Source organism: Scleropages formosus, chromosome 16, assembly GCF_900964775.1.
Source record: "Scleropages formosus chromosome 16, fSclFor1.1, whole genome shotgun sequence".
Taxonomy (NCBI): domain Eukaryota; kingdom Metazoa; phylum Chordata; class Actinopteri; order Osteoglossiformes; family Osteoglossidae; genus Scleropages; species Scleropages formosus.
Window position 1 is genome coordinate 8,267,409 of NC_041821.1, and position 15,056 is coordinate 8,282,464.

At 42.4% G+C, this 15,056-nt stretch overlaps 1 protein-coding gene across 16 annotated transcripts in view; it reads left to right on the forward strand.

Moving 5' to 3' along the window:
* rapgef2b (Rap guanine nucleotide exchange factor 2b) overlaps window positions 1–6,566 on the forward strand; it is an 86,814-nt gene extending 80,248 nt beyond the window's left edge. For 6 of the 16 annotated variants that reach the window (XM_018735823.2, XM_029259180.1, XM_018735822.2 and 3 more), the window contains 7 exons: window positions 339–562; window positions 745–909; window positions 1,207–1,356; window positions 2,420–2,539; window positions 3,077–3,287; window positions 3,446–3,927; window positions 4,029–4,987. In XM_018735823.2, the coding sequence (XP_018591339.1) occupies window positions 339–562; window positions 745–909; window positions 1,207–1,356; window positions 2,420–2,539; window positions 3,077–3,287; window positions 3,446–3,927; window positions 4,029–4,366 (1,690 nt within the window). In that variant the 3' untranslated portion in view covers window positions 4,367–4,987. The other 10 variants (XM_018735824.2, XM_018735836.2, XM_018735834.2 and 7 more) reach the window with 8 other exon arrangements.
* Window positions 6,567–15,056: the final 8,490 nt, after the last annotated feature.

Here is a 15,056-nt window from a genome sequence, read left to right on the forward strand (position 1 = left end):
TGTACTACTTGTATCTTTTGCCAGTATCCCGGTTTCTAGCTGCATGAATTTGATATTCTGCTGAAGCAAGCTTACATAACTGTTTCAACAAATAATAAATACATCTACTTGGCAGTAAAATGTAAAAATGTAAGAACTTTAGTTAAAATGGTTATCATCTACAAGTTCCTTGCTACTCCCAGACAGGGGTGTTACCTGTCCCATTTTCTGGAATGAGGCATGGAATGATGATTTGATGCATGTTCTGGGCCACTCTTTCCCTTGTCATCAATCCCATCTCCCAAACCTCTGAACCACAAGCGGTTTGAATTGTGGGTATTGCTGTCTGCTCTCCCCAGGTCACTAAGCCAAGGCAGTGCCAACTCAGCCGTGCTGGATGTGGCGCAGGCCGGGGGACACAAAAAGCGCGTTCGAAGAAGCTCCTTCCTCAACGCTAAGAAGCTGTACGAGGATGCCCAGATGGCCCGTCGTGTGAGACAGTACCTGTCCACCTTGACTCTTGAGACCAGTGAGGAGAGCCTGCAGACCATCTCATTGCAGTGTGAGCCTTCCAGCAGCACATGTGAGTCCCAGTAAATGGCTATGTGCTAGTATCTCGGTGAGGAAAGTTCTGCCTTTGAATCTTACATTACCCATTACGTTGTTGGGTGCGAGTCAGACTGTTATACTGTTAACATCAGCCCCAGTTTACAAATGTCTTAAATCAGGTACATAATTTAATTTTTTCTATTGGTGGGATGGCAGTGCCCAAAAGTGCTGGGAAGAAGCCAGACACATCCCCTGTAGTCAGCCGTGCAGCCAACCAGCAGAAGCAACAGCAGCAGAAAGGATGCCAAGCCCTGCAGGTGCCCGCTGTCTCACTTTACCCGTCACGCAAAAAGGTTCCGGTGAAGGACCTGCCCCCGTTTGGTAAGAATACCTCCTTTGCACTTTAACTTAGTCTTAATTGGCAGCTTTCAAAATTTTGGAGCTGTTTACGATATTTAGTTTTTTGTTGTTTTTTTGGGGGGTGGGGGGGGGGGTTGTTCAAATCTCTAACAGAGTGAGGCTTCCACTTGGAGGCACATCGCCATCTAGTGACATACATGGATTATATATCTGCAGCAGTGGCAGTTTTGAACTAGTTGTGATGTTTGTGTACCATTTTCAGTTTTATTCGTTGATCAGATGTCATTTTTGTTGTAATTTACTATTTAAATGTCAAAGGTACAAGTTCACCTCAGGCGCTGAAGAAAATCCTTTCCTTATCAGAAGAAGGAAGCGAGCGTCATAAAAAGCAGTCGGAAGATGCCATTTCGAATGCCTCCTCCCAGCTGTCCTCTCCTCCCACCTCTCCACAGAGCTCTCCTAGAAAAGGTCAGCCACAGGACAGAGGCACGACATAGTAGAGTGAATGCCATCAATTTCTGCCTCACCTCTGCGAACAGGGAACACAGCATGCAAAAGTTTAGTAGTAGATGCAGTCATGTTTTCATATTTGTAAGTCTTCAAGGAGTGACACGTCATTATTGCTTTAATGTAGGACTGTTGTTTGATATTAAGTACTTTTTTCAAGCTGTGCGAAAGACTTCTTCCTCTTCAGTGTTTTTAGTATTTTGCCTTCAGCACTTTTCTCTATACGTATTAAGTGTGACTAGCTATAGGTACATTCTGCATTGTGTTGTCTGTTTCTGCAGCATATTTAAGTGTGTAACTTTGCTTTTACTTGCATTTTTTTATTGCTATGTAAATGTGCGTGTTTGTGTGTCCTGGACCCAGTTTGCCCTGCATACTAGATGTGCTAAGAGATTCCAAAGCATCATACACACTTCCTGTCATCACAAAGGCTACAGCGGGAAATCAAGGCTCACAGGCTGAGAGCTATTTTTTTTATACTGCACAGATATTTGTGCCATAGGGAGGTGGAGTATCCTTTCTGCTTTATAAGCCAACTGACAAGGGCTGTGACTGAAGGCTCCACACACCTGTCCAGGCCACCCATTTGATTTAGTCAATCATGAGCGCTTGTGTGAAATTTGACTGGCGACAGGTAGGCATTGTCAGGGCACCCGCCTAGCGTTCTGGATTTCAGTGTTGTGCACCAGTGTGTACATATAGCTGGTTTTCACTCTAGCCCTGTAGTTCAGTATCTTTATGTACCTTTCTCTGTTTAGTCCTGCTCTTTTGTCGGTGTGGCTTTTTGTTGCTCTACCCCTTTGTCTTAGTATTATACAACATGACGTGCTATTGCTTTGCTAAGTTGAAAACCGTTTTTTGTAGTCAGCCAGTGACATAATGCCAGTGACCAAAGTCTGTGTAACTCTTACTGAAGTTCTTGAATGGATGACACATCTCTCATGTAAATGTAGTGGCTGGGCGAAACAGGGCCAAAGCTGTAGCTAGATCAGTGCCTGAACTGTTTTCTTGTCCTGTTTGTCAGGTGGCAGTCAGCTGAGGTCTCACCTCTCCAGGCAGTCAGACCTAACAGCCTCCTGTTCTTCCCTGGGAACTGAGAACAGTAACAGGAATAACAATGGTGCATCACGGACCTTTGGGATAGGTGGGGTTTCGTGACATAGTTAGACTGTCACTCAGACTGCCCTTGGCACTCCCCCCACCCTTTTCACCTGCAACCAAACCAATGGATCAGTTAATTTTACAGCCTAGATGTTTGTGCGTGTATGTTAAAAATACTTCTAAAGGCTTTATTCTGTCGATTCAGTTGTCAGCAGTGCGATGAAAGTGTTTGTCACTCATGTGGGACGTGGATCTTTACCGCCGGTTCCATTTCCTGGCCACTGAACAAACCAGAGCCTGTCCGGGACATCTGCCAGCACCTCACTTAAGCACCACTGCAGCACCGCCCTTAGCTATTGTCTAATACTTAAGGTCTTGGGACTTGCTCTGTTGCCATGACAACACTGTTCCAACAGTGGTGCGAAAGTCACTGCAGCCATCTGCTGGAGAGAGCCCAAACACCCAGAGCGAGGGAACAGGATTATCTGTCACAGGGCTGGACTATGGCTTTTTTAATTGCTCATTTTAATTTATTTTTTTTAAATAACGACGACCCCCTTTTTCCCTGTTCAATCCTCAGGTTATGTACTGGCTCCCAGTGGGACTGTGGACAACTTCTCGGACTCTGGCCACAGCGAGATCTCCTCGCGCTCTAGCCTGGTCAGCAACTCTTCGCTGGATCTGATGGAGGACCGGCGACAGCGGCACTCTGTCAGTGCAGTAGAGTCACACCTGGGAGGCCCGCGGATGGAGCGACGGGCCACCTTAGACCCGGATCAATATAGCCTTGGGTGCGATATTCTAAACAAGCTTTTATAGAACATCCAATGATCGACACAAAGATGTTGTTTCAAATAATTTTGTTAAATTTTAGCCATTCTTCACAGAGAGTTAAAGATTAGATGGGCTTTACTTCTGAAGTCATTTTAACATACCTTTGTTTTGGCAGGTCCTATGTCTCCGTACATGACAGCCGTAGCCTGTATGCAGGGGCCACAGTCCTCTCGTCTACCAGCTCAGAGGAGCTGACACAGGACCAGGGGGACCGTGCCTCCCTAGATGCAGCTGACAGTGGGCGAGGCAGCTGGACGTCATGTTCCAGTGGCTCACATGACAACATCCAGACCATCCAGCACCAGAGGAGCTGGGAAACACTGGCCTTTGGTCACCCACCCTTTGATGCTGACCCCATGGCATGCCAGGAGCACGGGGGCCATCCAGGCCAGGCACGTGGCAGCTGGGCTTCTGCCACAGCCTACTGGGGCGAGGACACAGAAGGAGACACGGGTACCATCAAGCGGCGAGGGGGGAAGGACGTGAGTGCTGACACGGAGGCCAGCAGTGTGGCACCTGTCCCTCCTGAGGACTGCAAACAACACAGTCGACCTGCTCACATAACGGTGTCTTCCAGCAACACAAAAGGTCTAATAGGTAGGTAGGCAGGCATATCAGGTCAGGACACTACTCTGTCATTGCATCAGACCCCTCTCTGTACACTGTCCTCTGACCCAATTGCCCTTTCCTCTCTGCAGTACGGAAGGACGGCCGGTTCCGCGAGCCGCCACCTACACCGCCTGGCTACACAGCACTGACTGTTTCAGAAGCAGCCGATGGGCTGCCCCATTCGGGCCGGAGGCCCCCCGACTATAATGTAGCTCTACAGCGGTCTCGAATGGTGGCACGCTCCTGTGACTCGCCCCAGCCGGCCTCCCGGCCGCAGTGGAGTAAGTCTGGCGACGGGGACTCCCGGCACCCCCACTTCCACTCCCAAGGGCTTTCAGCTGAGGAGGCGGAGGGTGAGTCCTTGTCTCCAAAACTTATTCCTCAGAGGAAGACAGTGGCATATACACCTGAGACTACCAGGCCATGAATTACAGTCAGGCCAGAGGCAGGTAAAACCTCTACCAGAACTGCACTGCTTTGATATTTGCATGCCAGGTATAAGTCACTGTTGGTGTCCACAGCATCTGGGACCATAGTGCAAGTTCATGCATGTGATTGATGCTCGCACTCGAACCATGGTGTGACTCTATTTGATAGTACCGCCCATCACTTTCTGACAGGACATCTCTCTTAGCTCACCAGCGCTTGATCACATTGTATTTTGCTCCCAATTTTCACTCACATTTTAACTTGGCTCATAGTGAGTTCAGTCTCCATCCCCACCCTAGACATCTTTGTTCCAAATGTCTTCAGTACTGAATTACTGTCAGTGACATTTAAGGTAATGTTTATTGTGTTTTAAGTTGCATTAAAAGGATGTTTGATTTTTGTATTGCATTATACATACCAAGCATATTCAGTCAGTATAAACATACATGCGTATCCACTCTCAGCATTTATATATGCGCGTACTTTATTGCGACCTTCACGGTACGTCATAGTAAGTAAAGTTCAGCTTGAATTGTCTGTGCTAGTTAGTCACTGTGTTGAAGTGTGGTTTCTAGTTTTGATGGACTTATCCTGAAAGTGTTGTTTCTCTCTTGCTCTCTCATCCCACAGAAGATGAGCAAGTATCAGCAGTCTGAGAAGATCTCCCTCTCTTGGACTTTGTTCACCGTGGCATTGGTCACATGTTTTGGAGAGCACAGGGCATTTATAGGGCACCTGGAGAAGGTCTCTAGCCTCCTTTGTTTTCTTCAAGGGTGTGTCAAGAGGTGCTGTTCTCCTTCCTTGCCTTAACTTAGCTTGGGGCTTTGTGCTCCCTACATGAGATACTGTGAAAATAGAAAAAAAATGCTTTGGCACTTTTGAACAGGAAAAACAAACTGTCGCTTGAAAAATACAGTGGCGTGATGTTCACTCGCTACCACTGTCACCGATTAGTAGAAGTTTCAAGATCCCCCAGCCTCTCTCTTTCTCTCGCACTCTCTCGCTCTCTCTCCCTTGCTCTCTCATTCTCACACAGAACCACATGCGTGTTGAGCTCTGGCTGCACTTTTCCTTTTAGTTTATTACTGACATGAATGAGTAATTGTAGCATTTTGGATGAAGACGAACAAAGATTGTGCAGACTTACCAAGTTTTGTTACAGTTTTATATTCTATTGTCCTTTGAAAATGAAAGTAGTGATGCATCTCCACAAACAACAGTATTATTTTAGCTAATTTAAAAGCTTTGATTTTAAAAAAAAAAAATAAATAAATAAAAAAATGTTTTAACAACTGGACAGCACTGCAGCAAAGGGTGCCTGTGGATTTGCCAAAGCACAACTCGAATGTCCACATGGACTGACCTAAGACCCAAGGACACAAGTTATGCAACAGGCCTTTCTGACAGAGAGGAGGAGCTCTGCAGGAGAACTTGATAAATTAAACCGCTGGGAGTTGTGACTGTAGTTTTTGCTGCAATTCTAATGAAAGCTGGCATAACATGCTCCGCTGCTACGTATGTCCACTTGTAACGACTGAGGAATACAAACCTTTCGGTTGTGTTTGAGACTCTGAAGGCTGCCAGTTGGAGTAGTACTCGAAATGAGGAACTGCTGTTGTTTTTGTTTTCCTTTTTTCTTTTTTATTTGAGCTGATCATATTGATCAGTAGGTGAAAATAGATTTCAGGAAAGCGATTGCTTTTTTTGGACTGTATAGTGTGTATGATCAGTGCTTTATTTAAAATTTGGCTTTCAAGGAGAATTTTTTTTTTTTATTCTCAGTTTTCATGTTACAGATGTAAGTTTGTAATTTAATGGTAACTTTCATTAATCGGTTTTTCTTTGCAGTCTATGGAGATTGTGCGAGTGAAGGCTGGCAGAATCCTAGTTCTAATAAAAGTTGCACAGAAAGTTTAAGCATACGATAACTGTAGTATATAGAACTGTTAATTTCAGTTCGATTTGTGATGTCGTGTAAAATGTACATTTTAACTGGTGATTTCCTCATACTTTTGATACTACTTGTACCTATATGTCTTTTAGAAAGACAATTGGTGGAGTCTGTATCCTTTTTGTATTTTTAATACGATAATTGTAAATATTGGTTATATTTTTGTTGAGAATTGTAGAAATGTACGTTTATGCCTCAATATCCAGCTTGTATAAAGCTGGAAATCAATAAATACTGCAAAATGAAACATTTTGGATTTTAACTGGATTTGCATGATTGTATGTTTAAGGCCTTAAGACTTTTTGTTTGATCTTTTTGTACTTCAAAACATCATTGTATGCTTCTTGTGACACCAAGATTGCGTGTAGTTGCAGTTTTAAAGAAGCAAATGGAATTTTTTTTCCTCAGACTGAGGTGAAGAGTAGGTAGACTTTCCCTGAAGAATTCCAGAGTAAAAGTGTTTTCAGGGTTTGATTCACATGAGTACAGATATTTCCAGCTCATTATTTCTCATGAATGTAAGTCACCCTGATACAAATTACTGCTGTATTCTCAACATATACAAGGAAAGGTCATTAAAAGATTTGAGCAATAATCACTGCCTTTCCTGCAAGGAAGGTCCAGCAAATTTATCTGTAATATTTTGTCAAGTGCTTATGAAGAGAGATACAGAACCACTGATACCACAGTAAGTATTGTTAAAGTGAAGGTTCAGCAGTAGAATGATGGCTTGTCAATAGCAGCCTTTTGGAGTAACACATGGTAACTATTTTGCATATTGTTTTTGGGTGTAATGGAAATTAATTTCCCATAGGCACCATCACAGATTCAGTGTTGCATAAATGCTTAATGGTAAGTAATGACACGTAATAGTGTTTTGCTTTTTGTACCCGTTTTATTGGTCACTTGATTTGTCTTTACACCTGCCCCTCACATATGTGTTAATTTATTACATGAAATCACACTTAGAAATGTCACTTAAAATTTCAAAATAAAAGGCATTTTATGCACGACAACATATTTTCTAATTGTAACAGTTATTTGCTTGTCTTAAATTTCATTTATCAATAACTGCTTCTCCAGTGTACAGGTATTTATTTGTTACGAAGAAATGCAGTTCACAAGATAACTGTGTAAGTCTTTAAAAAGGGTCTGAAAACTCACCTCTTCCAGACTCACTTTGCCAATGATCTCTTAAGCTCATGTATGGTGTAAATATTCATGGACCATAACTTTATGATCATACCCAGATAAGCCTTTACACAGCCGCTACTCCTGTATTGTATGTAAATGTTTCTATCAAAAAATAATTGTAGGAAGGTGATCAGGATTCATCTGTTCTGAGTTTTATGCAGCTACTCGTGTGAATAACATTGGTGCATATAGTGGAAAGAAACTTAAGAATCGCACGTTTCCAACTATGTCTCTCTTTCTCCTAATGTAATGTACAAATTTTATTTTCTATGAGATGTACGTCGCTTTGGAGAAAAGCATCTGCTAAACGAATAAGTGTCAATGTAAGTCTTTCACTCTGCAGAGCACAAGAACACTGCCATTAGAAGTGCTTTGACGTGTCACTAAAATGTTCTTCGCTTTATTATGTGGTCGTGAATTTAAGGCTTTGTGTACTCTATTGTGAAGATATTCATGTTGTAAATGCTTTTTCTGTGATTTAAATGAGTCAGCATGATTACATAGTCTATTTTTAAAAGCTAGTATTAAAGGGCAGCAGGTAACAGTAGTTACAGCCACCTTGCACTTAAAACACGGCTTCGAATCCCATACCTGCTGCAGTGACCTTGATCAAGGTACTTTGTCTGAATTGATAAATTATAAAAAAGAATGAATCTGTATAAGTAGCACAACACTACATCACTTGGGGAGGAAAAAAGCGCAAGCTAAATTAGTAATAGTTTTGAATCTGTTTCAGATGTGACTTGCAGCCACCTTAATCAATGTTTCTGATTGCAGAGGTTGTCAGTGTGATTGAGAGGAAGTACAAACTAATATTACAGGTGGTTATTGTTGTTGGTGTGTGACTTAAAGTGCTTGAAGAAGGGCCAGCTGATTATATAGTTTTTAGAACTGCTGCCTTTGCACTTTGAGGTTTTGGGTATGAATCCCAATTCTAGAGTATTGTACCCTGAATTTGTCCATTAAAATTATCCAGCTGTGTAAATGGGTATTGAGGTACTTATACTGTTAACAAATAACTAAGTGTATTGAAGAAAAGCATTAGCTGTGTTACTATATGTAAGGAATATCTGTCTCCATCCAGTGTCTGTGTTAGTCCACATACCACCACCTGAACTACCTGTACACTAGTGAGCATTGTTATCAGGGTAATTTGGATGTTAATACGAGAAGTGGCATAGTGGTTACAGTTGTAACTTTTGGACCCAGAGGTTACAGATTGGAGTCTTACTAGTAAAATTGCCCAGCTGTATAAATGAGTAAATAACTAGATTATTGTAAGTGACCCTGGAGAAGTGTCTGCTGAATTAATAAATGGGTATGGCAGCATCCTATAAGTTCTGTTTGCTTTCATTATTAAATTATTGGAGGGAGGAAAACCTTGCAATTTACCAGCAGTTATGGTTTAGTCTATTAACGAGGGTCTTCTGCAATGATCCAGAAGTGTTGTGGGAATCAGTGTGAATCACTTTAATGCTTTGTTTTAAGCATATTACCAATGCACAGGCTGTTCTTATAAGTTCTAGTAGAAGCTACAGTCCACTCTTTCAAGTTTTCCACTTAACCTTTTTTTTTAAATTTTTTAAAATTGGAATTTCATTCACTTTTAATTTGGGTTTCTTACAGTGACCTTTAATTGTAAGGCAGAATCAGTTTGTGTGGTTTCATATTTAAGTACTGGTCTTATCAAAATGGCTAGATTTATGACAATAGAATAAGTATAATAAATAATTCTGACAAGATGAGGTCATTATGTTACTGTATTCATGTCTGGACCTGAAATCCCCATGATTTTAATGTGCTGATCCTGAATGGCAGTTTTATTTCATTTACCTTTCTCATTCAGATCAGGTCACCAATGGGCTGTACTGACATTTAAGTTCTTAGGTAAGTATACTATATTCGCAAGCCATTTAGTTACTGGCTTTTACCGTCCGTTTGTCTTTAGCCTGTTTACCTTTGTTGGGTTGATAGGCAGGTGTGATGTAGCGGTAAATTACAACTTGGCATGTGTTGTCATTTCAAAAGTGACGCGAGTTCCACAGCAGTAATGCAGTTTGTGTGGGCTGCTGCTGAATTAACCTCTCAAAGTCCCTGTTACAGCCGACAGCCTTTACTTCCTGGCCATTGTTGAAGCCTTTCTACCATTCTGTTAAAGCGTGTTGGTGGTGTCTGGTCTCGACGCACTCGGACACGTGCGATATTCCAACACAACTGTAATTCCAGAAATGGCACGCCCAGCAAACCTGGAGTGTTCTTTAATAATTTATACATAGAGCCCTAAAAATAATTTCTGCAGACAGTCCCACTATTTTCTCAGCCTATTGCCATGAGAATAATTTTGCAGAAAACTGCCTGCTGCTATTTTCCATACTATAGCTGCTGATGCGCAGGTAGATGAGAGCAGGTTAAACGCAGACCTGAGCGTCTCACCGAGGTTCTGTAGCAGGCGACCCGCTCCGCTCTTTGCTTGGGGAGCTTCTTGTTCTCGAACCCCTCCCACGCTGCCTGCAGGCCCTGCGCAGGAACTTATCTGCCACACCACGTTTCTCAGGTAGGAAGATGAACCCACTCAATGGAGCATCACTCTTCCATGTACCGTGTTCCTTCCAGAGATTTCCGGGCTCCTCAAGGCCATTTTTCTTATTTACCTGCTTTTCCTGTCAAACACTATTAGTATATCATTTCAGTTTGGACAAACTCTCAGAAGAAATTTTTATTTTTAGTTTCTTAATCTTAACATTTATTCATTTAGATAATGCTTTTCTCCAAAGCAACTTACAATGTTAATTTAACAACACTTAGTGTAATTTTACTGGAGCAAGTTAGGTTAAGTACCTTACTCAAGGGTACTAGAGCCAGAGGTGAGATTTGAATCTGTGACCTTTGAGTCCAATAGCCACCACCTTGCTGTCCAACCACCGACCTCAGTTTGAGTCCCACCTCGTGTTGTAGTACCCTTAATCAAGGCATTTCTTCTGAATTGCTCTGGTTAAAAAAAAAAAAACCCTGTTGTATAAATGGTTAAATACATAAGTAACTTAACATTATAAATCATTTGTGGAAAAGTGTCAGCTTTAGTAATAAATAAATAGTACATCAGAATTTTCTCAGCAATTACAAAATAAAAGGAAATAAACGATGCAGCAATAAAGGCTTACTATGTCATTTACATGATGGCTGAACCGCTGTTAGCCTTTTGGGTAAATACTTAGGCAAGGTAAACCGCAAAGTGTCGTAGAGTGATGCCAGATAGCAGTTATTTACTGCATTTTGGTGTTGAAATACATGCAATGCATAATGGGTGCTAATGGGGATGTTGCCTGCTGTGAGAGATGTTAGAACAGCTCGAAGGATTAAATATTTGAAAGGCTTATTTCATCCTGCAGATCAAGGGAGTACAAAAAGTGCATTCATAAAATCATTCGACAAGAACATCACAGGGAATGTGTCTGCTGCTAAATGTGCATTTTATTGGCTTTATATCAATAATGGAGTCAGATGCCCCCCGGAAGGGGCAACCTTGAAGAAGTCTTGCCAGGTCAGCATGAGGGAAGATGTGTAACGCTGAAGGTCTTAACCATGCCAGCGTATCCAGTCTTGCTCACGCTGGACAAGGTCACAGAACACCTGTACCTCCTGAAAGCAAACTGGCAACATACCACATTTTCCAGTTTGGTTTGTATAAGAATTTAACCTGGACCATAACAGATGGCCAGAATTTGAGTATAACAGCAACGACTCCCTCCTCCAAACACTTTCATTCGTGCTGCTGCTTCTGCAGCACTTCGCCGACACATGCTGGTTCAGCAGACAAAGCGGACCTGCTGTGTCGAGATGGGTCGCGTTGGGACTTCCACTGGGAGACAGGAGAGGACACTGCGCTCAGGCCCCTCAAGTACCAAAGAGAAAGAGACGTCACAGCTACGTTGAGCACACTTTCCTGAAATGAGACGAATGTGTGACACTGACGGTGAACGACGCTGGGAGTGGCGTCATGTGCATCCTTGTAGGCCTGAAGTTATATTCAAGGTGATCCGATTAATTCACGTCTACTGCTGCATTTCAGTTCTTTCATAGAGTTTGGTACCGGAACAAATGGTCTCGCATGAGCAATCAAAGCTGATTCATTATGTACGGTACTGTATCTTTAGAGAGGAACTTTCAGTTGTAACTTTTCTTCAACATTTTTATTCTGCTGAGCATGGAAATTCCAGAGAGCCTTTCTTGGTTCCAGCTGCTTTCCAAATCTCCAGTCTTTTTTCTTTAAGAAGTTATGATATTAAATATACAGCACAGTTTTATTTAACCCAAGGTGTATGCTGCATTATTTTTTTCTCCAGAATGAATCCTACTGGATTTGTATTGACTTGGATGGTATGAAGTAGGAGAGAAAGAAACTTGTTCTTAAAAAGTGTGAAAAGCATCCCTGTAAATTTCCTTGGTCAAAGGAGTCAGCCAAATTAATAATAGTAGTTCTTTTAGCAGTGTTTGCTATAAAATGTCACACAGAGGTTGTCTTCGGTTTACCGTGCTAATATGGATGGCACATTTAGCTTTAGAAGTATGTGTCCTCTTACTCCATTTTCGCCCGATGAACAGATCAGCACAGAATACTTATAGGACAGAGTATGGAGCAGCTGGTAGTGTACTGTTTACTCTTGTCACTGTGCAGTCTTGAGGTTCTGGCTTCAATACCCCCCTTACTGTAATGCCCTTGATCAAAGTTCTTACCCAGAATGGATATAGTAAGAATACCCTGTTTTACAAATGTGTAGGTCATCGTAACGGTGCTCTAACATTGTAAGGTGCCTTGGACAGAGAAGTCAGGTAATGCTTAATATATTAATGTTTGTATGACCATATAGCATAGAATGAAAGACGTTTAGCAGATAAGTGTGTTATGGAAATACGATAATCAGTGCCGTTATCTACGCAAAATTAAGCCGTTATCCCTGGTGTTAAAAATATTTTTTTATGTAGGGTAAGTGCCGTTGAATTGAAGTCAAGGTATGGTGGTCGCTCATGGATTTCACGGTAGGGGAAGGTATGGATGTGGTTTACTCTTGTCGTCTTCTGCATATGTTTGGATTGTGGGAGGGAATCGTGAGGGAACGCACATGACCATGGGGAGAGCACGCCGACTTTGCGTGGACTGAACAGGAGTACTGCCTCCTGCGTCGCCATGTTACTGTATAATGGCATAACCACCACAAAAATCCGTTCTCAGTTGCCATAAAAACATAATGCTTGAACAATGAGTGGGAACTCATGAGCTGATGATTGCGCTGCTCAGCTGCACAACCAAAAATAAATGCAGTTTGTTTACAGATTCGTTTTTTAGAGGAGGAATATCGTGATGTCTGTGTTAATCCCCTTTGTATGTGTTTGGCGCCAGAATAACCTCATGACCTCTGGATATATGGCACGTCCAGTCGAGGCAGTTTTTGTCTTTTTCCTGCAGGGGGCATTGTGATCAAAAGGAAAAAATCTCCATCCGTCCTTCCTCTGTGCCTGCGTGTGTGCGCGCCGTGAACGATTTCCATTCTTTCTAAGCAGGTCTTATCAAAGGGGAACAGACACACACATTTCACTGCAGAGCACTGCAGCATTGTGCAAACGTCCGGGAATGTGTCAGCGCTCAGTCACAGTCGCTTCACCGAGAGTGGGGAAGTTCAAAGGCCCGGCCACGCTTCTCGTCTGTTGAGGGGCGTGCGGTGCGGCCCTTCGTAACACACGGGCACGCGACTGATCTTTAGATGGCACAGGCACGTCTGAAGGCTATTTCTTGTTGAGATGCTGTGCCGTGTGATGCTGTCATTCTCGAGACACACACACAGGCACACTTTTTCAAAGCCTCCACGGTACGCTGAAGCTTACGTACATGGACTAATGAAACGGTAGCATGTATACTGTACGAGAACATAAACATGTATTTCACATGACGAATCGAAGCCTTTATCCTAAGAGCTGCGGATCCCTCTTAAATCTTCAGTTCTGTTCTAACATACTTAGAACATGAGTCATAAGCCTGCGTCAGATATGTTTCTCTGCATGAGAATAAATCCATAAGTGGTCATATTTTATGAGACCGAGCAGTGATAAATTACATGTTTGTATGGCAATGCTTTTGGTATTTATAATATTTATTATATCTTTTCTGTGTTGCATTTGAAAAAGTGTACAATCCAAACTGGTAAAAGATCTCCATCCCACTGCCTTGTAGAGAGGAAAACCAAGAGAGAAAAACCACTGGTCGAGATTTTTTTCACGTCTTCTTGGAAGCAGAGGCAAGTTCTGAGTCAAGGTGGTTCACTCAAAAAAAAAAATGGGCGCTCATGAGGATTGTTTTCCCCGTTCTATAACACTGCAGATTTTATTCAGCTCTTTTACCCTCTCCTGTTGTATGACATTGCAGAAGATACTGAAGATGAGAGCACAGGCACCATATGGCATACTGGCAAAGGTCAGTATAGAAAAATCCAGTTATATCCGTCAAAAAATGTTCAGTACTCGTAGTGTAAAATTATTTTTGTAAGAATAACGTGGAAATTGGCGGTTTACAGAATGTAATAGAGGGTGTATAAAATTGTCTTCAGTATATAAATAAGCTGAAAATGTCTCAAACTTATTTTAGTCTGTACAGGCATTGAACTGTGAAGGAAAATATTTTGCCCAGTTTTCCCTCCATCATCGATGCTGTTTTTCTAAAATGCACACAAATATACTGATTCATACTGTTCTATCCTCGCAGTTTTTATACACCTAGGTAATCCACTGTTTTTAACTTTGTAACTGAACGCACGAGATCCAAATGAAATTACCACAATTTTGCAGTTTTCACTGCGCTTTGCAGAAGAAAGATTAAACATAATCCACGAGTCGAAGAAATGGAGCAACCCTGCGCTGTCATGATTTCTTGGGGGCATCTATGTCCTGCTTCTATACCATGGAACAGAGCTTACAGCTCACTTGAGTCCAGACCACAGATTGCTTTAAAACTGATCCTTAGAGAAGGAAAGGTAGGGGGGAGGGGAAAAAAAAAAAAAAAATCTGATTTATTGCTGAAGAGTCCAGTTCTGAGGTCATCCCGGCACGATTCTGATGTTGTTCTGGCTTGTGGTTAAGCTTTTGAGGCCAGGCTGAGCGACGATGATGCCGCCCCAGAAGAAACAGCAAAGCTGCTGAAAATGTCATGTAGCAACAAACTTCTGACCAGTGTTGCGAGTTAACGTCTGTGAGTTTGCGTCCATGTGGTAAGTGAAGTGTGCCTCCTGGGTACCATGTTGGCAAGCGTAGATCCATCATGGAAATGATGTACAAGTGTTTCTAGAGGCTTTTCAGGCTGTGCCAAAGTCGGAGATTGATGAAGCCATGATGATCTCCTCCCACCGTACGAAGTGTGTGGGGAAGAAACTGGAAATGAGAGGGATTTGGCCACAGTCTCCAGTGCCCAGTGCTGTTCGGGGTGGAGCAGGACTTTATGCTGCAGGGGCTCAGGTATAGGGGAGGGCTGTTGAGGGTGGGGGGTGGGGATTGGGGT